This window comes from Lepus europaeus, chromosome 21 (assembly GCF_033115175.1).
Source record: "Lepus europaeus isolate LE1 chromosome 21, mLepTim1.pri, whole genome shotgun sequence".
NCBI lineage: Eukaryota > Metazoa > Chordata > Mammalia > Lagomorpha > Leporidae > Lepus > Lepus europaeus.
Window position 1 is genome coordinate 56,432,936 of NC_084847.1, and position 20,074 is coordinate 56,453,009.

At 59.0% G+C, this 20,074-nt stretch overlaps 1 protein-coding gene across 1 annotated transcript; it reads left to right on the forward strand.

Moving 5' to 3' along the window:
- The first annotated feature begins 2,982 nt into the window (after positions 1-2,982).
- LOC133750562 (speedy protein E4-like) lies at positions 2,983-14,683 on the forward strand. Its single transcript, XM_062180132.1, has 8 exons — positions 2,983-2,998; positions 9,437-9,562; positions 11,967-12,077; positions 12,347-12,628; positions 13,031-13,089; positions 13,291-13,376; positions 14,363-14,531; positions 14,624-14,683. The coding sequence occupies exons 1-8, from the start codon at positions 2,983-2,985 to the stop codon at positions 14,681-14,683; spliced, it is 909 nt and encodes a 302-aa protein (XP_062036116.1).
- Positions 14,684-20,074: the final 5,391 nt, after the last annotated feature.

Genomic DNA, 20,074 nt, shown 5'->3' on the forward strand with positions numbered 1-20,074 from the left:
GCAGTGCGGCGGCAGTGCGCCTGCGCGAACACGCACACACGGCCACCTGCACATGCGCAGGAGTTCACCGGAAGTCGCGTCCCTGGGCCCACCGCGGGACCCAGGGCGAGGACCTGGACTCCGTTTCCCGTCAGTCCGCGCGCCACCCGGTTTAGGGGTCGTCTAACAAATGTCGCACCTCATCTAGCGGCGAAGAGCCGCGCTGGGAGGCATGGCCGCCCGGAGCCCTGACCTCAGTTTCGCGGTTGCTTGCCCGCCCTCGTAGGGCCAAGTGAGCGCCGAGTGCAGGGTCCCGGAGCCCTGAGACCCTCGGGGTTAGAGAGGAGGCTGCGACCGCCGGAGGCGAAGAAGAGGGTGCGGCGAGTTCCCGGGATCGAGCCTTGAGCGAGGGCGCTCGGGTGGGCGCGCCAGCCTCGTCCCGGGGACACGAGTCGCGCCTGTGGGAAAACACGCGCTCAGCCCCCGGGAGAACCCCGCCGGCCTGACCGGTCACCCTCACCCCTTACCTGTGTGGGTGGGGGGGTGAGGTGACCCCCCACAGCGTCCCACCCCGCTTGTTTCTAAAAAGCCGGTGGGGAGGAAAAAATCCTGCTCCGCGAATCCGGAAAATGAGCCAGGTCTCCTGGGGGACGCTGGTCAAGGCCTCCGGGGCGGCCGTCAGGCTCCCCGGGGTGGCCCAGGTGGAGGGGCCCGGCGCAGGCTCCCTCCGTCTGCCCACAGGCAGCTGGCCAGCCCAGGAGGGAGTGACCTGCACACAGAGGGGAGCAGGTCGTGTGCCACCCCCACGTCCCCGGGGAGCTGACAGGTGCCCAGGCAGCAGGTGGGGGGGGGGCAGCAGAAGTTTGCCCTGCAGAGACCTGGCTCCGAGCTCCTTGAGGGACCCAGCTGAGCCGCAATGCCATCTGAAGCCAGGAGCTTCTTCCAGATCTCCGACGTGGGTGCAGGGGCCCAAGCACCTGGGCCATCTTCTACTGCTTTCCCAGGTGCATTAGCAGGGGACTGGATCAGAAGAGGAGCAGCCAGGACTCGAACCAGTGCCCATATGGGATGCCAGCATTGCAGCCGGAGGCTTAACCCACTATGCGAAGGAAGTGGAGAAAAACTCTCTACCTTCTGGTAACAAGGACGGGTTAATCTCTTTTTTAATTTATTTTTAATCCATACAATGAAAACAATGACCAAGAAGATGATAAAAGCAAACAAAAACTAGAAATGCAGACTGGGCGTGAAGAGCGCCATCTGTCTCGACATGAAGCTGCACTCATAAAAATATGCAAATCAGAAGCCCACCCAGGTCATAGCTGCACATCCAAACCAAGAGGACTTGTGCAAGAAAGCGCAGCGCAGAACCGTGTGAGCCCACGCGCCTGAGAGGGGCTCTTAACCACAGGGGCAAAGTCAGGCTCCAGGGCACCCAGCAGGGCACCTTCCACGGGGGGATGTGTTCTCGGGGGCGTCTGTGGGGCCTCTGAAATCCACAGAGACTTGTGGTTCCGGTGACGGGTCGGTGCTGACTGGCGTCGCCCTCGCCAAACCCAGCACCTGCGCTGCCCCCTGGATGGGGGGAGCAGGAGCCTCCCTGAGCCAACTGGTCACTGTGGGCCCTGGGTCCTTCCACAGGAGCTGGAACAGGGCCCACAGGGGGTCAGGCTAACGGGAGCCACGGGGAAAGCAAGCAAACTGGGCTCCGTGTTTCCCGGCTTCTCCCTGGGGGACAGCGAGGGCTCTGTCTGGACCCCCGGGCTTGTCTGGCAGCTGTCAGTTGTGGCTGTGCACCTGCGAAGCTCTCTGGGCCTCAAGCGCTCTGGGTGCATGTGGGGCTGACACGTGTACATGTGTGCAGAGGGACACACACACCGGCGTGTGCCGGCTAGCAGCCAGCTATGCGTGTCCTGCGTGCTGGGTTCCCACTGTTTGATGGTCCTTGGCGCTGTTTTCACCTCTTGGTTTGCGGACGCTTCTCCGTGGTGGTGTGTGTCCAGCCAGGGGCAGAGTCGCCGGACACTCGGGAATCAGAGGCCATCACAGAGTGGCCATGGTGCATTACGTGGCCCCCTGGCCTGCAAGGGAGTTGTGGTCTCCCCACGTGGCTAGCACGAGCGTCCTCATGCATGTGACATGGTGTCTCCTTGCGACGCTAGTTCCGTCCCTGCGTTGCTTTTGTGTCCTGCTTGCAAGGAGCCTACACGCTCTGTTTATAAAGCTTTTGTTTTATGTTCTTTTTTTTTTTTAATTTTTTTTTTTTTGACAGGCAGAGTGGACAGTGAGAGAGAGACACACAGAGAGAAAGGTCTTCCTTTTTGCCACTGGTTCACCCTCCAATGGCTGCTGCGGCCGGCGCATCTCGCTGATCCAAAGCCAGGAGCCAGGTGCTTCTCCTGGTCTCCCATGGGGTGCAGGGCCCAAGGACTTGGGCCATCCTCCACTGCCTTCCTGGGCCATAGCAGAGAGCTGGCCTGGAAGAGGGGCAACCGGGACAGAATCTGGCGCCCCGACCGGGACTAGAACCCGGTGTGCCGGCGCCGCAAGGCGGAGGATTAGCCTGTTAAGCCATGGCGCCGGCCTGTATTATGTTCTTTCACTCGCTGTTACATTTCTCTACTGTGTCCATTTTCCAACTTCGGTCCCGAGCTGTGCCTGGCGTCGTAACACACGTTCCTTTGTGGAGTTGTGCGTGCGAGCTGTTCATTCAGGGTCAAATACTTCTGTGCTTGTCGTACTTCATAGCACTTAGCTTTACTTGATTTTTAAAAAATAATTAAAACATTTTTTTGTTTTCATTTTATTTGAAGTCCAGGGAGACAAGACACACACACACACAGATTTTTCCGTCCACTGGTTCACTCCACAAATCTCCCGCAGGAACCAGGCGCTGCACCTGAGTCTCCCATGTGGGTGGCAGGGACCCAAGCACTTGAGCCGTCGCCTGCTACCTCCCTGGTGCATTGGAAGCAAAGCCGGACCGGAACCAGGCACTCCGATATGGATGTACATCGGCGTGAGTCACTGATCGTCTCCCTCCCTCCCTCCCTCCCTCCCTCCTCCTCCTCCTCCTCCTCCTTCTTCTTCTTTTCTCTCTCTCTCTCTCTCTCTCTCTCTCTCTCTCTCTCAGATTGATTTGAAAGTAACACAGAGAGAGGGAGGATGGGTGGGCGGGTGAGGGGGGTAGTTCACTCCCACACACCCACAACAGCTTGGGCTGGGCCAGGTTGAATCCAGGAGCCAGGAACTCCATCCAGGTCTCCCACGGGGGTTGCAGGACCCAAGGATTTGGGCCATCCTCTTTGGTCTTCCTGGTGCATTAGCAGGGAGCTGGACTGGAAGCACGGAGGAACCGGGCGCTCTGATCCGACATTGGTGCCCCAAGCAGTGTCGCAACCGCTGCACCAAACACCCCCCCACACACTAGATTTTACCTTGAATCTCACGTCCCGCAGCAGCGTTGGTCGCTGGTTCTTCCTCCTGTTCTCACGGCAGAAGTTCCCTCACCGTTAGTGTTAGCAATCCAGGGGCTCGTTAGCGCACCTTGCTGAGTTTCCCTACGGGAGCGCACTGTTACTGCTAACACTTTATATCCGTGGATGGCGTCCATCGTAGCTCCCCCAGCTTCACGTGGATTTGGGAAACGCATCGAAGCTTCTGTTACAGAACCTGTTGGGCTTGCTCGGCCAACAGGCAGACACAGGCTGTAGTGGGATTTAAAGAAAGCCGGGGAAATGGACCTGTCATGATCTGTGACCACTATAAAATTTTGTTTTATTTCTCTTTAATCACCTGTTTCTCCTACCCATACTGCTTCAGCCACACTGGCATAGTGAGCTAAGCCTCCGCCTGCAGTGCCGGCATCCCATACGGGCGCCAGTTTGAGCCCTGGCTGCTCCACTTCCGATCCAGCTCTCTGCCATGGCCTGGGAAAGCAGCAGAAGATGGCCCAAGTCCTTGCGCCCCTGCACACGCATGGGAGACCCGGGCTCCGGGCTCCTGGCTCCTGGCTTCGGATCGGCTCAGCTCCGGCCGTTGCGACCAACTGGGGAGTGAACCAGCAGATGGAAGACCTCTCTCTCTGTCTCACCCTCTCTCTGTATCTCTCTGCCTTTCAAATAAACAAATAAATCTTAACAAGAAACAGAGAAACAGTAGATGGGCATTCCGTCTCCACTGTGCCTTGTAAAGGAGGAACCCGCAGAAATGCCACATTGTCTATTTGGCTGAAAAAGAAATGCTGAGTGTCTGGACACTCAGGGTGCGTGGGACAGACATGGCCTGCCCGTAGCTGCTTGCGCATGGCTCCAGCGGCTACCCTGGTCACACATGAGGTGAAGGAGCAGGCCTCCGCCGTTCCGGGTTGGAGTGCCGGAGTTCCATCCCCTGCTCTGGCTCCTGCACGGGCAGGGCGGGCCGTCTCACAGGATCACCCACAGCTCCCGACTGCAGCCCTCGGCCGGCCCAAAGCCTGGGAGGCCGTGGGAACGGCTCAGGTGCCTGGCTCTGCCTGTCTCCAGCGGGGAGGTCCGGCTCCCGACTGCCGCGGAGCCCAGCCTCGGCCGTTGTGGGCATCGGGGGAGACCCAGTGGGATGGCAAAGCTCACTCTGTCCGTCTGTCTCTCTTTGACTCTCAAATAAAAATGATGTTTTAAAATATTTTTATGTATTTATGAGAGGCAGAGTAACAGACAGAGAGGGAGAGAGAGAAAGGTCTTCCATCCACTGGTTCAGTACTGAAATGGCTGCAGTGGCCAGAGCTGGGCCAGTCCAAAGCCAGGAGCTTCCTCTGGGTCTCCCATGTGGGTGCAGGGGCCCAAGGACTCAGGCCATCTTCTACTGTTATCCCAGGCCATAGCAGAGAGCTGGATCTCAAGAGGAGCAGCCAGGACTGGAACCGGCGCCCATGTCAGATGCCGGCACCACAAGCAGAGGCCCAGCCTACTGTGCCACAACACCGGCCCCACAAATAAAAATCAATTTAAAAAGTTTTTAAAGAATCAAAGGTGTAAAATGGACTTCCAGTAGGCAAGTTGTCTTGCTTTAACCACTTGCCTTATACGATATAGTTTTTTCATGAATTAGCCATTTTTAAAATTTATTTATTTCCATTTTCTTTGAAAGAGAAACAGACAGAGAGAGCTCTTCCATCTGCTGGTTTAGTCTGCGGATTTCTGCAGTGGCCAGGACTGGGCCAGGCCAAGGTCGGGAGCTGGGAACTCCACGCAGGTCCTGGTGCAGAGGGGAAGGTGCGGCCCTCGAGGACCTGGGTTCAAGTCCTGCCTCTGGCCTCCTGCTGTGCACCCTGGAAGGCAGCAGGTGATGGCCCGGGTACCTGGGCCCGTGTGTTCCAGGCCCCTGGCTTCTGCCTGCCGAGCCTTGGTTGTCGCAGACATTTGAGGAGTGAAGCAGTCAATGGAACATCTCTCCCTCTCTCCCGCTCTCCCTCTCCCTCTCTCCCGCTCTCTCTCTCTGCTTTTCAAATAAATAAATAAATAAATAAATATTTTTTAAAAAATGAAAGCAAGAAAAGGAAAGAGGTTTCTTTGGCTTGTGATCCTCATGGCTGAAGGGTCCCAGCAGCCTGGCCCCGGCGTGCTGGCCTGCTCCCCCCCGCCCCCCCCCCCCCCTTACACACAGAGAAGCAGGGAGGGAGCCGGCCACACCCAGCAGGCGCTCCTGGTCTTAGAGCAGCTCCCCCTCCCTCCGGCCTCCAGACCAGCCCGGAGCCCCAGGACCCACTCACCTCCCCCCAGGCCCCTGCCTCCATGCCACCACCAAGCCTCCAGCATGGGAGCCTTCGGGGACAAACCTTGCACTCACTGCCAGGAGCCAGACTTTTTCTAAGCAAATCTTCTTCTTCTTCTTCTTCTTTTTTTAAAGATTTATTTTATTAGAAAGGCAGAGAGAGAGAGAGAGAGAGAGAGAGAGAGATCTTCTATCCACTGGTTCACTCCCCATATGGCTGCAACAGGTGGGCCAGTGTGGAACCAGAAGCTTCCTCCTGGTCTCCCATGCGGGTGCAGGGCCCAAGCACCTGGGCCATCCTCCGCTGCTTTCCCCGGCCACAGCAGAGAGCCGGACTGGAAGAGGAGCAGCTGGGACTCGAACCAGCTCCCGGATGCCAGCGTCATAGGCAGCACCAATATTTCTCTTCTTGATTGCTGAGGTAACTATGGTTATTACTAAAAGGCCCAGAGGATACACAGATTACAACCAAGTTTCCTTTCAATGCACTAAAATTTACTGTCTGTTTGTTTAGCATGTGGCTGGAAAAGATAGCTAGCTACAGTGAGCCAGAGAGAGAGAGAGAGAGAGAGAGAGAGAGAGAGAGAAAGTTTGGCGCTCAGAGTCCTAGTGCATGTTCAGGTTGAAAATTTGGGGGTTTTCTTCCGTAACTTTGCTTGTGGAAGTCTCTTGCCTCTGTAGGACACTATCGCGATACCAGTGCCGGGATTCCCCGTGATTTTCTGCTCTAAAACACAGAGGTGGGCGGGGCAGGCACTTGGCACAGCCCTTAACACGCTGCCTGGGACGCCTGGAGCCGTCCATACTGAAGTGCCTGGGTTCAGGTCCCAGCTCCGCCCCCGGTTCCAGCTTCCTGCTGGCACCCACCAGGGGAGGCAGCGGCGATGGCTGAAGTGTCTGGGTCCCTGCCACCCACACAGGGGACCTGGCTTGAGTTCCTGGCTCCTGGCTTTGCCTTGGCCCAGCCATGGCTGTTGTAGGCATTGGAACAGAAAAGCAGTGGATGGAAGACCTCTCTCTGTCGCTGTCTCTGTCTCTCTCTGTCGCTGTCTCTGTCTCTCTCTGTCGCTGTCTCTGTCTCTCTGTCGCTGTCTCTGTCTCTCTCTGTCGCTGTCTCTCTCTGTCACTGTCTCTGTCTCTCTCTGCCTTTCAAATAAATAAAAATTGAAAAGGCGATGGTGGTGAAGACAGTGGCACTGCCTTGGGTTAAATCGCCACGCCGCTCCAGGTAGCCACATCCATCAGGGGACTGTGCCGTGGCTGTGTAGATGCCGTGGCTGTGTAGACGCCGTGGCTGTGTAGACGCCGCTGCCTCAGTAATACACACAGGCCTGTGCTGGTGAATGGGCACCCAGCCCAGCCTTGGTTCCCTGTGGTTCTGCCGCCTGTGGCCTTACAAAGAGCCCATAAACAGAGTGGCTGTTGGGTGCCCTGTGTGGTCAGGAAGGGTCCTGCTCAGTCCTTGCTGTCCGCACCACCTGAGCTCCTGCCAAATCAATTAAAGTGACGGTAGCATGAGTGACAGCACCTCCCCCCCCTAGGGGGCATGTCTCCTGGCGCTTTTCCTGGACGGGGGGTGCGGGGGTGCGTAGAGAGGGCGTGCCTGGGCCCCAGCCCCATGCTTGCCATGCACCGGGCGCTGACCACACCCAGCTGCACCTGCTCCGCCTGTCCTCTGCCTGTGGCTTCCAGCTGCCGTGCCTCAGTGGCCACTCTACGCCATCCCTTCTGCTGGAGGAACCTGCCGGCTCCCCAGGATGCCCCTCCTGGCCAGTGACCGCGACACTCCTCTTCCAGGCAGTGGGCTGGGCCCTGTGAGGACCGGCCTTTCTCTCAGGGGTCCAAGTGTGTTTTCCCCGCTTTCTGAAGCCAGGGCAGGAACCCCCCGACCCTGGTACTCCCCCACAGCCAGAGGCAGTGCCCGCCTTTTACCTCCGGGCCATTACGGTCATTGCATATAAAGCAAAATTTCTCTTTCGTATGAGATACAAGGGTTTTTCCTAATTTACCGTCTATCATTTTAACTCTCGGGGACAGTTTTGTGTGTGTGTTTCTTTATTGTATTCAAATCTCTGCACTGTTATGTTTTGACCTTGTCCTTAGAGAGGCTTTGCCCATCCTTGAACTCTCGCCTCGTTCTCCACGGTGTGCCAATTGCATGAAGATAACCGGCGCCGTTAAGCGCGGATCCTTTTGCTTCCTGCCCGTGCAGGCCTGGGAGGCAGTGAAGATGGCTCAGGTAGTTGGATCCCTGCCACCGTGTGAGAGACCCCGATGGGGTTCCAGGTCTTAAGATCTTAAGCGTGGATCCTTTCTTCAAGTGCCCTAACCAGTCTGCAGCACTCGCACATCCGGGATGGCGATCCGTCCCGGTGCCCCGGGCGTCCTGGAGGAGGAGGAAGACAGCCAGACACCAGGAGGAGGCGTGGTCCAACCTGGATCTTTCTCATGCAAAATGCAGGCAGGCTGGTTTCCTAGGCTGCGATGGCAGATTAGCCCCTGGGGTGACCAAAGCAGCACCATTGTCTCCTCTGTCCTGGACAGTCAGCCCACGGTCTGAGTTCAGTCTGGCCCCTCCTGAGGGCGTGGCAGAGAATCCGTCCTTGGCTCACGGGTCCCCGTCTCACCCCAGCGTCTCACCCCAGCGTCTCTTTGCTCTGTCTGTGCGTCCATGTCTTTCCATGAGAACGGCAGCCGTGTTGGATTCCCATCCCCTCTGTGAACACCCTGTGTCCTCTCCATCTGGGTCTCCCATGTGGGTGATAAAACAATTTTTATTTTAAAGAAAGACCCTGTCTCAGGACCGGTGCTGTGGCGCAGCGGGTTAACGCCCTGGCCTGAAGCGCTGGCATCCCATATGGGCGCCAGTTCAAGTCCCGGCTGCTCCACTTCCGATCCAGCTCTCTGCTGTGGCCTGGGAAAGCAGTAGAAGATGGCCCAAGTGCCTGGGTCCCTGCACCCATGTGGGAGACCCGAAGGAAGCTCCTGGCTTCGGATTGGTGCAGCTCCGGCCATTGTGGCCATTTGGGGAGTGAACCAGCGGATGGAAGACCACTTTCTCTCTCTGTAACTGTCTTTCAAATAAATAAAATAAAATAAAAGAAAGACCCTGTCCCCTAAAAGGTCACACCTGGAGTGTTGGGAGACACAAACCTGCTTCTGTCCAATCAGGCAGCCCCTTTCTCGTGCCTTGGGTACGTTGCCAAGGGAATGGTCTTAAAGCGCTCCTGCAGGGGGAATGGGAGGCGGAGCGGCCAGTTGGCGACACAACCACTGCTTTCCATCTCCCGCGTCCCGGTTTTCTCCCGTTCGCCGAGGTCGGGGGTGTGCGGGCTGACCAGGGCAGCGTGGCACGGGAGCCGACTGTCGGCGTCGCAGCGGCTGGACGACCCCGGCTCCTGCCCTGCGGCTCCCGGCTCCGGTCCTGAACACTGCCCTTCCTCAGCTGAGAAAATGGGACGGCCCTGCCGAAGGGGGCCCAGAAATGAGGGGCCAGGGCTGAAAGCATCAGCAGCCACGCAGGGGGGAGACGCTGGGGGTCCACCAGGAGCATCTTGGGGGGCGAGGGGAGGGAGGATGGGAGACTGAAGACCCACGGTTGCTCCAGGGAAACCCAGGGGCCAGGACTTTGGGCTTGGCACCCAGGACCTCTCCACTGTGCCCCCCACAGAGCACCTACCATGCCTCACACCCGTCCTCCTCCCAGGGTCTGGGGCCGTGTTTGGGGGTGCAGAAGGGGGGGGTCCCCTCAAGACACAGAAGACCACGCCTCCCGAGAGGAAGCAGCAGAAACATCAGAGTGAGTGGATCCTGGCGGAGCGCAGGGAAGGCTGTGGGCCAGGACCCAGGCTGAACCCAGGCACATTGGTACTGGGACTGAGAATCACCACCACGACTGTGCATCAGCACCACGACTGTGCATCAGCACCATGATTGTGCATCAACACCACGACTGTGCATCAGCACCGGGACTGAGGATCAGCACCGGGACTGAGGATAAGCACCAGGACTGTGCATCAGCACCGGGACTGAGGATAAGCACCGGGACTGTGCATCAACACCACGACTTTGTATCAGCACCAGGACTAAGGATCAGCACCGGGACTGAGGATCAGCACCACAACTGTTCATCAGCACTGGGACTGTGCATCAGCACCAGGACTGTGGATCAGCACCAGGACTGAGGATCAGCACCACGACTGAGGATCAGCACCACGACTGTGCATCAGCACCGGGACTGAGGATCAGCACCACGACTGTGGATCAGCACCACGACTGTGCATCAGCACCGGGACTGAGGATAAGCACATCAGCACCACGACTGTGCATCAGCACCATGACTGTGCATCAGCACCATGACTGTGCATCAACACCACGACTTTGCATCAGCACCAGGACTGAGGATCAGCACCGGGACTGAGGATCAGCACTGGGACTGAGGATCAGCACCGGGACTGAGGATCAGCACCACGACTGTGCATCAGCACCGGGACTGAGGATCAGCACCGGGACTGAGGATCAGCACTGGGACTGTGCATCAGCACCGGGACTGAGGATCACCACCACGACTGTGCATCAGCACCGGGACTGAGGATCAGCACCAGGACTGAGGATCAGCACCGGGACTGAGGATCAGCACCATGACTGTGCATCAGCACCGGGACTGAGGATCAGCACCGGGACTGAGGATCAGCACTGGGACTGTGCATCAGCACCGGGACTGAGGATCAGCACCGGGACTGAGGATCAGCACCACGACTGTGCACCAGCACTGGTGCTGGGAGCGCTGGGGAGCCGTGGGCCAGAGGAGCGCCTCAGGCTCGGGCTGCAGTCCTGCCCCGCAGGACCCGAGCACGCTCCACCTCCCAGTGCTCCCGCCCCTGTCCCTCTGCTTCCTTTACGATCCCTCCCGGTGCCCAGGCACTGCCATCCTCCACGGCTTGCCCAGGCCCTCAGCAGGGAGCTGGATCGGAAGTGGAAGAGACGGGACTGGAGCCAGCACGTGGGTGGGATGCCGGGGCAGCCCACTGAGCCACAACGCTGGCCTTACAGGTGCGCTTTTCCTCACCAAACCCCAGCAGTGGATCAAAAGCGAGACTTAGGGCTGAGACGTGGTGCCAGCCCCGTTGCCACGAGCAGGTGAACGGGCAAACCAGTTGCCGTGTCTCCATCCAGTGGGGTGCCACCCAGCCTTAAGAAACACGGGCCGCGAGGTGGAGGACGCTCGGGGATGTGGTCCTAAGCGAAATAAGCCCAACGCAAAGGACAGGCGCCAGGTGGCTCCACAAGAGGAGAGACCCTGGATATTGTCTGTTTCCTGGCGATTTTTGAAAGAAGGGGGAAGCCAGATCCAGACATCCAGGCGACGAGAGCCTGGGAGACCCCCCGTCTGTCTCCAGTGGGAGCCTGTGCCGTCTGGTCTCTCGGCATGGAAGGTGTTTTATTGGCCGGGTACATTGGGGCAGTGACATCGGTGGGGCGGGTGACAGGTGCACCCCCACCCGTGCTGTGTGGCCTTGAGATTCTTAACTGCAGTTGAGAAGTGGGCGCTAGGGGAGGAGTCATAGACGCTGCAGGAAGCGTATGTGTGCGTGTGTGTGTGCAGGGCCGGTTGGCTCTGATCCTAGGCCCTCGGAATATCTCTCCAGCTCAGAGATGTCTGAGGGCGGAAGATTCGCTTGCCCGAAGTGCTCGGTGCCGGGCGTCACGGTGCACGAGCGGCACAGCCTCATCAGGCCGTGCCCCGAGCTCTCTGGTCCATACCCGTCTCGTCCTTGTGAGGTCTCAGCACTTCCTCTTAGCCTGCATCTGCCATGGGAGTGTACAGAGAGAGGAGGAGTCCCCCATGTGTCACGCGGAGAGCGGAGAGACCCCGGCACCTGCTGGGGAGAGGGCAGGGGGTCCCCGAGCCCCGGCGCGTACTTGTGGACGACGGTCGGAGGCTGGGTCAGCGGCCAGCGAGGACGGGTTTCCAGAACGAGTGTCACATCATTATGGCAGTTACACCGTTCTCCCTCCAACCTGTCGCCAGGTCGGAATGGCTGGTGACATCAGAGGCTTCCGCCCTCGCCGATTGGAAGAGCCACACTCCGTGGGCGCTCGGCAGCAGTGGCGCGCAGCATCTTCTGAGAGCTGGGCTGCTGCCTGGAGGAGACAGCCACGGTGGGCTGGGTTCAGCCGGAATCCAGGGGAAGGGTCCGGGGGCCCGTGAGAGGCAACAGCGCGCTTGAGAAAAGTCATGTCCAGTTGTGAACCGCACGTCCAGGCCGAGACCCAGAGCCCCCAGCCCAGCTCCTTGGAGTGCCCCCCGGAGGTGGTGTTAGACCATGAGGCCCCAGGACCATCAGGTGAGGGGGGAGCAAGCGGGAATTGGAGGGGAGGGGGCACAGAAGGCAGGAGAGCCGAGTAGGGTGGAGGGAAGAGGGAGAGGACGCAAGAGGCTGGGCTTGGAGGGGGCGGAGGGGGTGAGCAGGGCACCCACAGCAGAGCAAGGAACGGGGGCAGAGGCAGGAGTGGGCGGGCAGAGGGCACCTGGCAAGGTGAATGAGGGCGAGAGGCCAGAGGCTGGGGAGGCCGCGACGGTGGCCTCACTCCGGGGCCTGGCTTCTCCATGCAGCCCCACGGGTGGATCCCAGCTCCGGGCCGCAGAGTCCTGCTTGCAATGGAAAGAGAGCGTGGTCGGCAGCCTTCCCGGAGTCGGCCGAGGCGCTGGATTCGGAGGGCGAGCTGATGCCGGTGCTGCAGAGGCGCCTGGCCTCCCTGCTGCTGCCAGGGCCGGCCCCCGGGCCCCAGGAGACCTGGGGCGTGGAGTGGCTCTGTGGGCTGAAGATGAGGCTGAAAAGACAGCGCGCGTCGCCGGTGCTGCCCGAGCACCACGCAGTCTTCGCCAGGCTGCTGGGTAGGGAGGGACCCCGGGGGGCCGTGTAGAGAGAACTCACAGTAACCAATCATAACGACAAAAAACAAAGCTGGTATTCCATGAGCTGCCCCTCCCTGGAGGACCCAGGGCTGGTCTTTGTTGGCCTGGGCTGGGTTCAGGCAGGGCCTGCCCCCGGGGGGAGAACCCCTGGGTCTGGTCAGCCCCTTGGATGCCTATCGGTCTCCTGGACTAGGGATGCCGGGACCACGGGTGCACACTGGGGGGGTCCCCGGGGCCCTCATGTCTGGTGCCTGGGCCCTGAGCCTGCACCCAGCACTTCCTTTGCCTCCCCGGAAGAGGCCGGGTTCTCCCAGGGCGGCCCCACCGCTCCCTAGCACCCCCGCCCTACTTCTCCACCTAACGCACCTGCCCTCTTTGTAGAGGATCCCGTGGTGAAGCAGTTCCTGGCCTGGGACAAAAACCTGAGGGTGTCTGACAAGGTGAGGTGGCTGGGACAGGCGGCCCGGCGTGGGAGGTTCCCCCACCTCCCACACCCCCACCTTGCACACCGCCACTCAGAGCCCACGGCAGCCCCGGCTCTGGGGAAGCCCCAGCCCCAGGTGCTGTGCTGGGCGGCAGCCTTGGGCCTCGCCTCGGGCCATGACGGCTGCGCCCCCTCTCCCTCTCCCCCTTTCCGGTAGTACCTGCTGGCCATGGTCGTGGCCTACTTCAGCCGGGCCGGCCTCTTCTCCTGGCAGTACCAGCGCATCCACTTCTTCATTGCTCTGTGAGTAGCGGCTTCCCTGCCTTGGCCTGGCCTGGCCCTGGCCCTCTCAGGCATTCGGGGAGGGGGGAGGCCGCAGGTGGACAAGCGCTGTCTCTCTGCCTCTCCAGTAAAATGAAAATAAGTAAATTTAAGAAAAAGTTTTAAAAAGCTACAGAAAATAAGAGGAAACACACTGTCCCGGGAGGAGAGAGAGCACACTCCAGGCCCCTCCCCTGGGACCCCGCCCCCGCCCCAACACACACCCCGAGCACCGCCCGGGGCCCAGGGCCCCTTCCCCACGCTCATCCCTTTCCCTCCAGCCCGCATGTGACCCCGTCTCTCTGCCACCAAACCTCTGAGCCCCCAGCACCCCCTTGCTCATTGTCCTGCCCCCGCCAAGGCCCGTCCCCGTCCCGATGGGTCTGGTTTTCCATCCGGGCCCCTGCACACCTTGGTGCTCAGAGTCAGCTCGAACCCCAGAGCCTTCCTGCTGCCCCCAGCTGCGTTCAGGGCTGGCGGTTTCTTGTCTCCCCACTCGCGGGGCCCTGGTGTCATCAGGCCCCGGTGGGAGGCGGCTGCTTGTCACAAGGCCAGCGCCACCTTAAGATGCTCGGCACCATCTTCTTCCCCGTCCACATGAGCCTGGGAGGCCGTCAGGGTGGCTTCCGGTTGTCAGTCATTGTTCACCCAGCAAGCGCTGGTGGGGTCCGCCTGTGTGCCAGAGGACCCAGGTGACTGCCAGGGGCCTGTTGAGCGAGTGCACTGGGCCGTGCCCAGCCCCGGAGCAGCCGTGGGACTGCAGAGTGAACCCAGAATAAACCAGGGTCCGCCTCGGCCCAGGATGTGGTGGGGGGAGGCAGGCGTGCACCTTAGCAAGGTGAAGGGGGACGAGGTGCTGAGGGCGTGGCGGGAGCAGCCTCCTCGTCACCCCTCGGTCAGGGGCAGCCCCCGTCCCGCAGTGGCCTCCCGATGAGGACCTCCACTGAGAGCTGGGGTTCCTTCCCCAGCTACCTGGCCAGCGACATGGAGGAGGACAACCAGGCCTCCAAGCAGGCCATCTTTGCCTTCCTGTACGGGCAGAGCCGCGCCCAGCGTCCACTCTTCCATAAGCTGCGGCTGCAGTTCATCCGCTCCATGGGCTGGCAGACGAGGGTCACCAAAGAGGAGTGTGAGGAGGTGGGTGCGGGCGTGGCCAGGGCGGGGCCCAGGGCAGAGGGGTGGGGCCGGGCACCGCAGGGAGAGGACTCTCAGGGGCTCTCTGTCTCCAGATCCAGGCCTACGACCCGGAGCTGTGGGTGTGGGGGCGGGATCGCACCCTCGTTCCCTAGAGTGCCATGCCAAGGCCAGAGGCCGCCGGGCAGAGGGTAAGTGTGTCTGGGGGCCCTGGGGCTGGCACGGTGGCTCTGGGTGCGCCCACCCCGCCCTGTGCTCACTGTGAGAGAAGCCGGCCCTCCCCCGCCAGCCTGGCCACTGCACAGTGACAGCCGGACAGGGACCCAGCCTTGGTGACACGCGGGAGCAGGGGCGCTGGCCTAGAACCCAAAGCAGCCGGCTCCGGTCGAAGCAGGGAGCCCTTAGCTGTACAGTTCCACTTCCCCTCGGAGGTTTTCTTGTTCTCTTTAAAACTCCGGGCCGGCCGGCGCCGTGGCTTAACAGGCTAATCCTCCACCTTGTGGCGCCGGCACACCGGGTTCTAGTCCCAGTTGGGGCGCCGGATTCTATCCCGGTTGCCCCTCTTCCAGGCCAGCTCTCTGCTATGGCCCAGGAAGGCAGTGGAGAATGGCCCAAGTCCTTGGGCCCTGCACCCGCATGGGAGACCAGGAGAAGCTCCTGGCTTCAGATAAGCGCGATGCTGCCGGCTGCAGCGGCCATTGGAGGGTGAATCAACAGCAAAAAGGAAGACCTTTCTCTCTGTCTCTCTCACTGTCCACTCTGCCTGTCAAAAAATTTAAAAAATTAAAAAAATAAAAAAATTAAAAAAATTAAAAAATTAAAAAAAACAAAACAAAAAACAACTCCGGGCTGGCCTCCGGCGCCAAGCACAGAGATTTCTCTGCCACAGTGGGGACGTTGTTAGATGGGGGGGTTTGCACGTCCAGCGCTGAGGGGTAATTTCAAGTTACTCCGGAGCCTTCCACCATGCGGCTGAGCCCTCAGCGGGCCCCCATCTGGAGCAGTGTCCCTTCTTGTACAACTGTACCTCAGTGACACCCCAGCTGCATAAAGTCCGTGGCAAAATGCACACGGTGGAGCAAGCTGTGCCCGCGCCTCTGAAGGCGAGGGCTCCCGTAAACTTAGTGAACCGCATCTTCCCACCAACTTTTCGAAGTGCTCATGTGAATTTGCCAGAATGAGGGAAGGTCAGGATAGGAAATGCTGTGTGGCTGCTCCCCCTGACCCACTAGAGTGATCTGCATGGGGGGGTGGGGTCAAGCAGAGATGGGTTTTATACCTTGTGCGGTCACCTAAGTTGGGGATTAGCTTCGGATGTAGGATTAGGGACCGGGCGCCCGGTCTCCTGGTCTAGGACATCGCAAGCACCCCAGAGCGGAGCCGCCTCGGGCCCTAGCTCTGCCGCGGGGACTGCTGGCCTGGCCTGGGGCACGGTCAGTGATGGCTGGGGTCGGGGGCGAGGACGGCTCCCGAGCAGGTTTCGAAGGAAGGGCCAGAGTGAGTGAGTGCGAGTCACGTCCAACCTCGTCTCTGCTTCCAGCCCCGTGGGCCTCGGGGAGACGGTCACTCAGCAAGAAGCCAAGACACCAACGACAGCGTGGGAGAGGAAGACAGGAGCCTGCTGTGCAGACTCCAGAGAAACCCAGGCTCTTCCAGGAGTCTGACTTACCACGAGCTGCTCCTGGGGGCGGTGGGCACTCCCGGGGTCTGCGGGACAGAGAGAAGCCAGGGTTTTCCATCCAGCGCCCTCCTGCCCGAGACACCACCTCCACTCCCACGTTACTGAGTTCAGATCTCCCTGAGGTAGCAGCCCGAGGCCGCGTTTCATTTGTTTTTTTAATTATTTAAGATCGCCACGGTCGAAAGCCACTTGATGGCAGACCATGTGGGCTCATATTGGAAGAGGATTACATTTAAAATATTAAATTAGAGCCATAAGATTGTAATAGATTGCTTAATAAGAGTCTATACATTTTATTTATTTTTAAAATGTTGGCCATAGAGTTATTATAAACTTTATATTGTAAGTAGCTTTGAAGTAGTCCCAGTTCTAAAGACATACTGCTCCTATAAGGTTTTCTGATGTTATTATAACTTATAATTACATAAATATAATTTTTGTTCATTTTAAGAGTTTTTTTTATCTTTTATACCTACAGAATCTACCTATAGCTCAATAGTAATGCAGCCAAAGTTTTGAATGATTTTTTAAATAGAGATGTAGTCTTTGTTATTGAATTGTAAGAATTCGGTTGTTATATTTAACTCGCCTTGTAACCTGAAAGAGGACGTGGGTTACGAATTTTGAGGAGGAAGGCACAGTGTATCTCTTGGGGAAAATGCAATAAAAATGGAGTCTTCCTCACGGCCTGTGTGATCATTTTCATCCCGATCACTTGTCTGCTGTCAGATTATCTTTTTCTTAAAAAAAAAAAAAGATTTATTTATTTATTTGAGAGGTAGAGTTACAGAGACAGAGAGAGAGGTCTTCCTTGCACTGGTTCACTCCCCAATTGGTCGCAACGGCCAGAGCTGTGCAGATCCGAAGCCAGGAGCTTCTCCCTGGGTCTCCCAGGCCACTAGCAGGCAGCTGGATTGGAAGTGGAGCAGCCGGGATTCGAACCGCTGCCTGAATGGGATGCTGGTGGTCACAGGAGAGCCAGCCCCTTTCAGACGGTCTTGATGCCTACGAGGTGGTGGTTCTCGGACCACATTCACTCTGAGGAATAACTCTGAGTTGCTTTTCATGTAGAAAAAGTGGTGGAAGGGGAGGCACAGCCCACGCTGTGTTCTTAAAGAAAGCAGGGGGAGAGATTGAGGAGGGAAAACCGCAGGAGGCCTAGAGAACCGAAGTGCTCTGGATAAAGCAAAGGCGGCTCGGCGGGAGGTGGAGTCCTAGGCGCGGTCCAAGGCCAGGGCGTGGTCCCACAGGCCGAGTTGGCGACTGATGTTCGAATCCCAGAGGGGGCCTTTCCAGGATCCGGGACTCCAGCTTTGTAAAGCAGAAGGAGAATCGACAACACACAGTGCAACAGGAGCCAGGGTGCTGGAGCAGTCTCTGGGCAAAACGAGGCTGCGTGGCGTGGACGCTGAATTCCTGGAGCAAAGGATCTTGGGAGAATCAGAGAAGGGGGGAGGGGGGAGCAGCGGGAAGCAAAGCACCAGCCAGAAGCAAAACGGAACTAAAGAGGGGCAAACGACGGGGCCAGGGGCTCACTGATGAGATGGGGCTGGGCTGGGGAGAAGAGTGAGAACCAGGGTCAAGGGCTGGGCCAGGCAGCCCAGCGGAGCAACGGGCAGAAGCCAGCCAGCCCCGGTGCTGTGCAGGTTTGAGTCCTGACTGCTCTGCTTCCAACCCAGCTACCTGCAAACGCACCTGGAGAGGCGGCAGAGGACGCACAGGTACCCGAGAGCCCGCCCACCCGCCTGGGAGACCTGGATGGGAGTCTAGAATCCTGACTTTGGCCTGGGCCAGCCCTGGCTGTTGCAACCATCTGGGGAGTGAAGGATGGGAGATCTCTCTTGTTCTACCTTTTATATAAATAAATCTAAAAAAAAAAAAAAAAAAAAAAGGCAGGGAGGTGGGGAGGGGACAAGCTCTGCAATACGGTTCTGCCACCGGCCATCTGGAGTTAGGTCACGTGTCCCGGACGACGGCCACAGGCCCGCCTACGTGGCGCTCACCTCAGATGCCCGCGGGCTCCCGGGCAGCAGGCTCCTGATCCACCGCCTCCAAAGGGGGCGCCCCCACCCCTCCCTCAGGTTTGCGAATTCTCAAGAACAACTCGCAGGGCACCTAACACGGCCATTGTATCCTAGCAAAAGAGGACACAGGTCAGGCCCAGCCCGAGGAAGACACAGTCCAGCGCGGAGTTCCTGTGTCCTGGGGATGCTCGGCCGGGTTCCCAGGGCCAGATTTTTTATTGGGGTTCCGTGATGATGCAGCCATTGCCCACGAACTTGAACTCAGTCTCTGGCCCTACCCATTCCCGGATCGCGTTTGGGCTGTCACTGTCTAGCCACACAGCTGCCCTTTCTAGTGGGGCTGGCCTCCCCGCTGGGTCCCCTGGTTCCTCCCCTGCAGGAACCAGAAATGACATCCAGCCCGACCCGGGACCGGGAGCAGCCTGTGATGGGAAGCGTCTGGCGGGGAGGGCGCAGCTCTGACCCAGGAGAGAAGCGTATGAGTGGAAGAGCTGCCGACGACAGACCCAGAGGAGCCACAGGGCCGCCGGGGCCCCGGGCATCCAGGCTGAGGGCCAGCTGGGGTGTGGACGTGGTTTGAGTGCGTCACCCCCAGGGGTTCCCAGGCTCGGTCCCCAGCGTGGCCGTGTTGGGGTGGTGGAAGCTCCGGCAGGGGGAACCCCTGCAGAGGGTCACGTCTCCACGGGTGAGCAGCTCTCGGGGTTCCTAGAGAGCAAGGCTGTCCTGGGGCTGGCGCCCTCAGCACGAGGCTTCTCCCGCTTCTCCGCAGTGGCCCACCCAGCCACGACAAAACCACCAGGGCCACGCTTTTGGATCTCCAGAAATGGGGGCTAAATAAACCCCTTTTCCTTTTCTTCAAGGTTTATTTGTTTGAAAAGCAGAATGAGAGAGAGAGGGAGAAGAGGATCTTCCATCCGCTGGTTTGCTCCCCAGATGACTGCCACAGCCAGTCTGAGCCAGGCCACAGACGGGAGCCGGGAGCTTCATCCCCGGCTCCCATGGGGGTGGGAGGGGCTGGGTACGTGGGCCACTCTGCTGCCTTCCCAGACACGTTAGCTGGCTCAGAAGCAGAGCAGCCGGGACTCAAACCAGTGCTCCCGTGTGGGATGCTGCCCTCACACCACGGCCTCATCCTCTGCCCCACAACACTGGCCCTGTTTCCTCCCTCTCCCCCTTCCCCTCTCCCTCCTCCTCCTCCTCTCCTCCTCCTCCAATATCCGGCTCCCTCCTGGCATAGGAACACAGATTGAGGTGCTGTGGTGTAGCAGGTGGGGCTGCTGCCTGCAGTGCCGGCATCCCATAGGGGTGCTGGTTTGAGTCCTGGCTGCCCCACTTCAATCCAGCTCTCTGCTGCGGCCTGGGAAAGCAGTGGAAGGTGGCCCAAGTGCTTGGGTCCCTGCACACACGTGCGAGACCCGGAAGAAGCTCCTGGCTCCTGGCTTTGGATCAGCATAGTTGTGGCCATTGCAGCCATCTGGGGAGTGACCCAGTGGATGGTGGAAGACCTCTCTCTCTCTCTCTGCCTCTCCTCTCTCTCTCTGTGTATCCCTGACTTTCAAGTAAATAAATAAATCTTTAAAAAAAAAAAAAAAGGGCACAGCGTCAGCACTGGGAAGCAGGATGAAGGGGAGGGACCGAGAGCGCACAGGGATTAGGAACCAGCTAGAAACGGGCAATGGGCAGCACCTTGCAAACAACTCAAGGGCACCTGGGAAGCTCTGGGTCTCACAGGGCAGGTGGGGGAAAAAGGGCAGCTGAGGGAGGGAAGAGATGAACGGGAAGGGTCAGCCCGGACCCAGGACACAGGCAACAGCGGGCAAGGAAGCAGGCGGCCAGGCCAC

Bases quoted from the DNA above. Each gene is read 5' to 3' on its own strand.
- LOC133750562 (XM_062180132.1), top strand. The intron at 12,078-12,346 runs GTGAGGGGGGAG...TTCTCCATGCAG, and splicing joins TGAGGCCCCAGGACCATCAG to CCCCACGGGTGGATCCCAGC. The intron at 13,377-14,362 runs GTGAGTAGCGGC...TTCCTTCCCCAG, and splicing joins ATCCACTTCTTCATTGCTCT to CTACCTGGCCAGCGACATGG.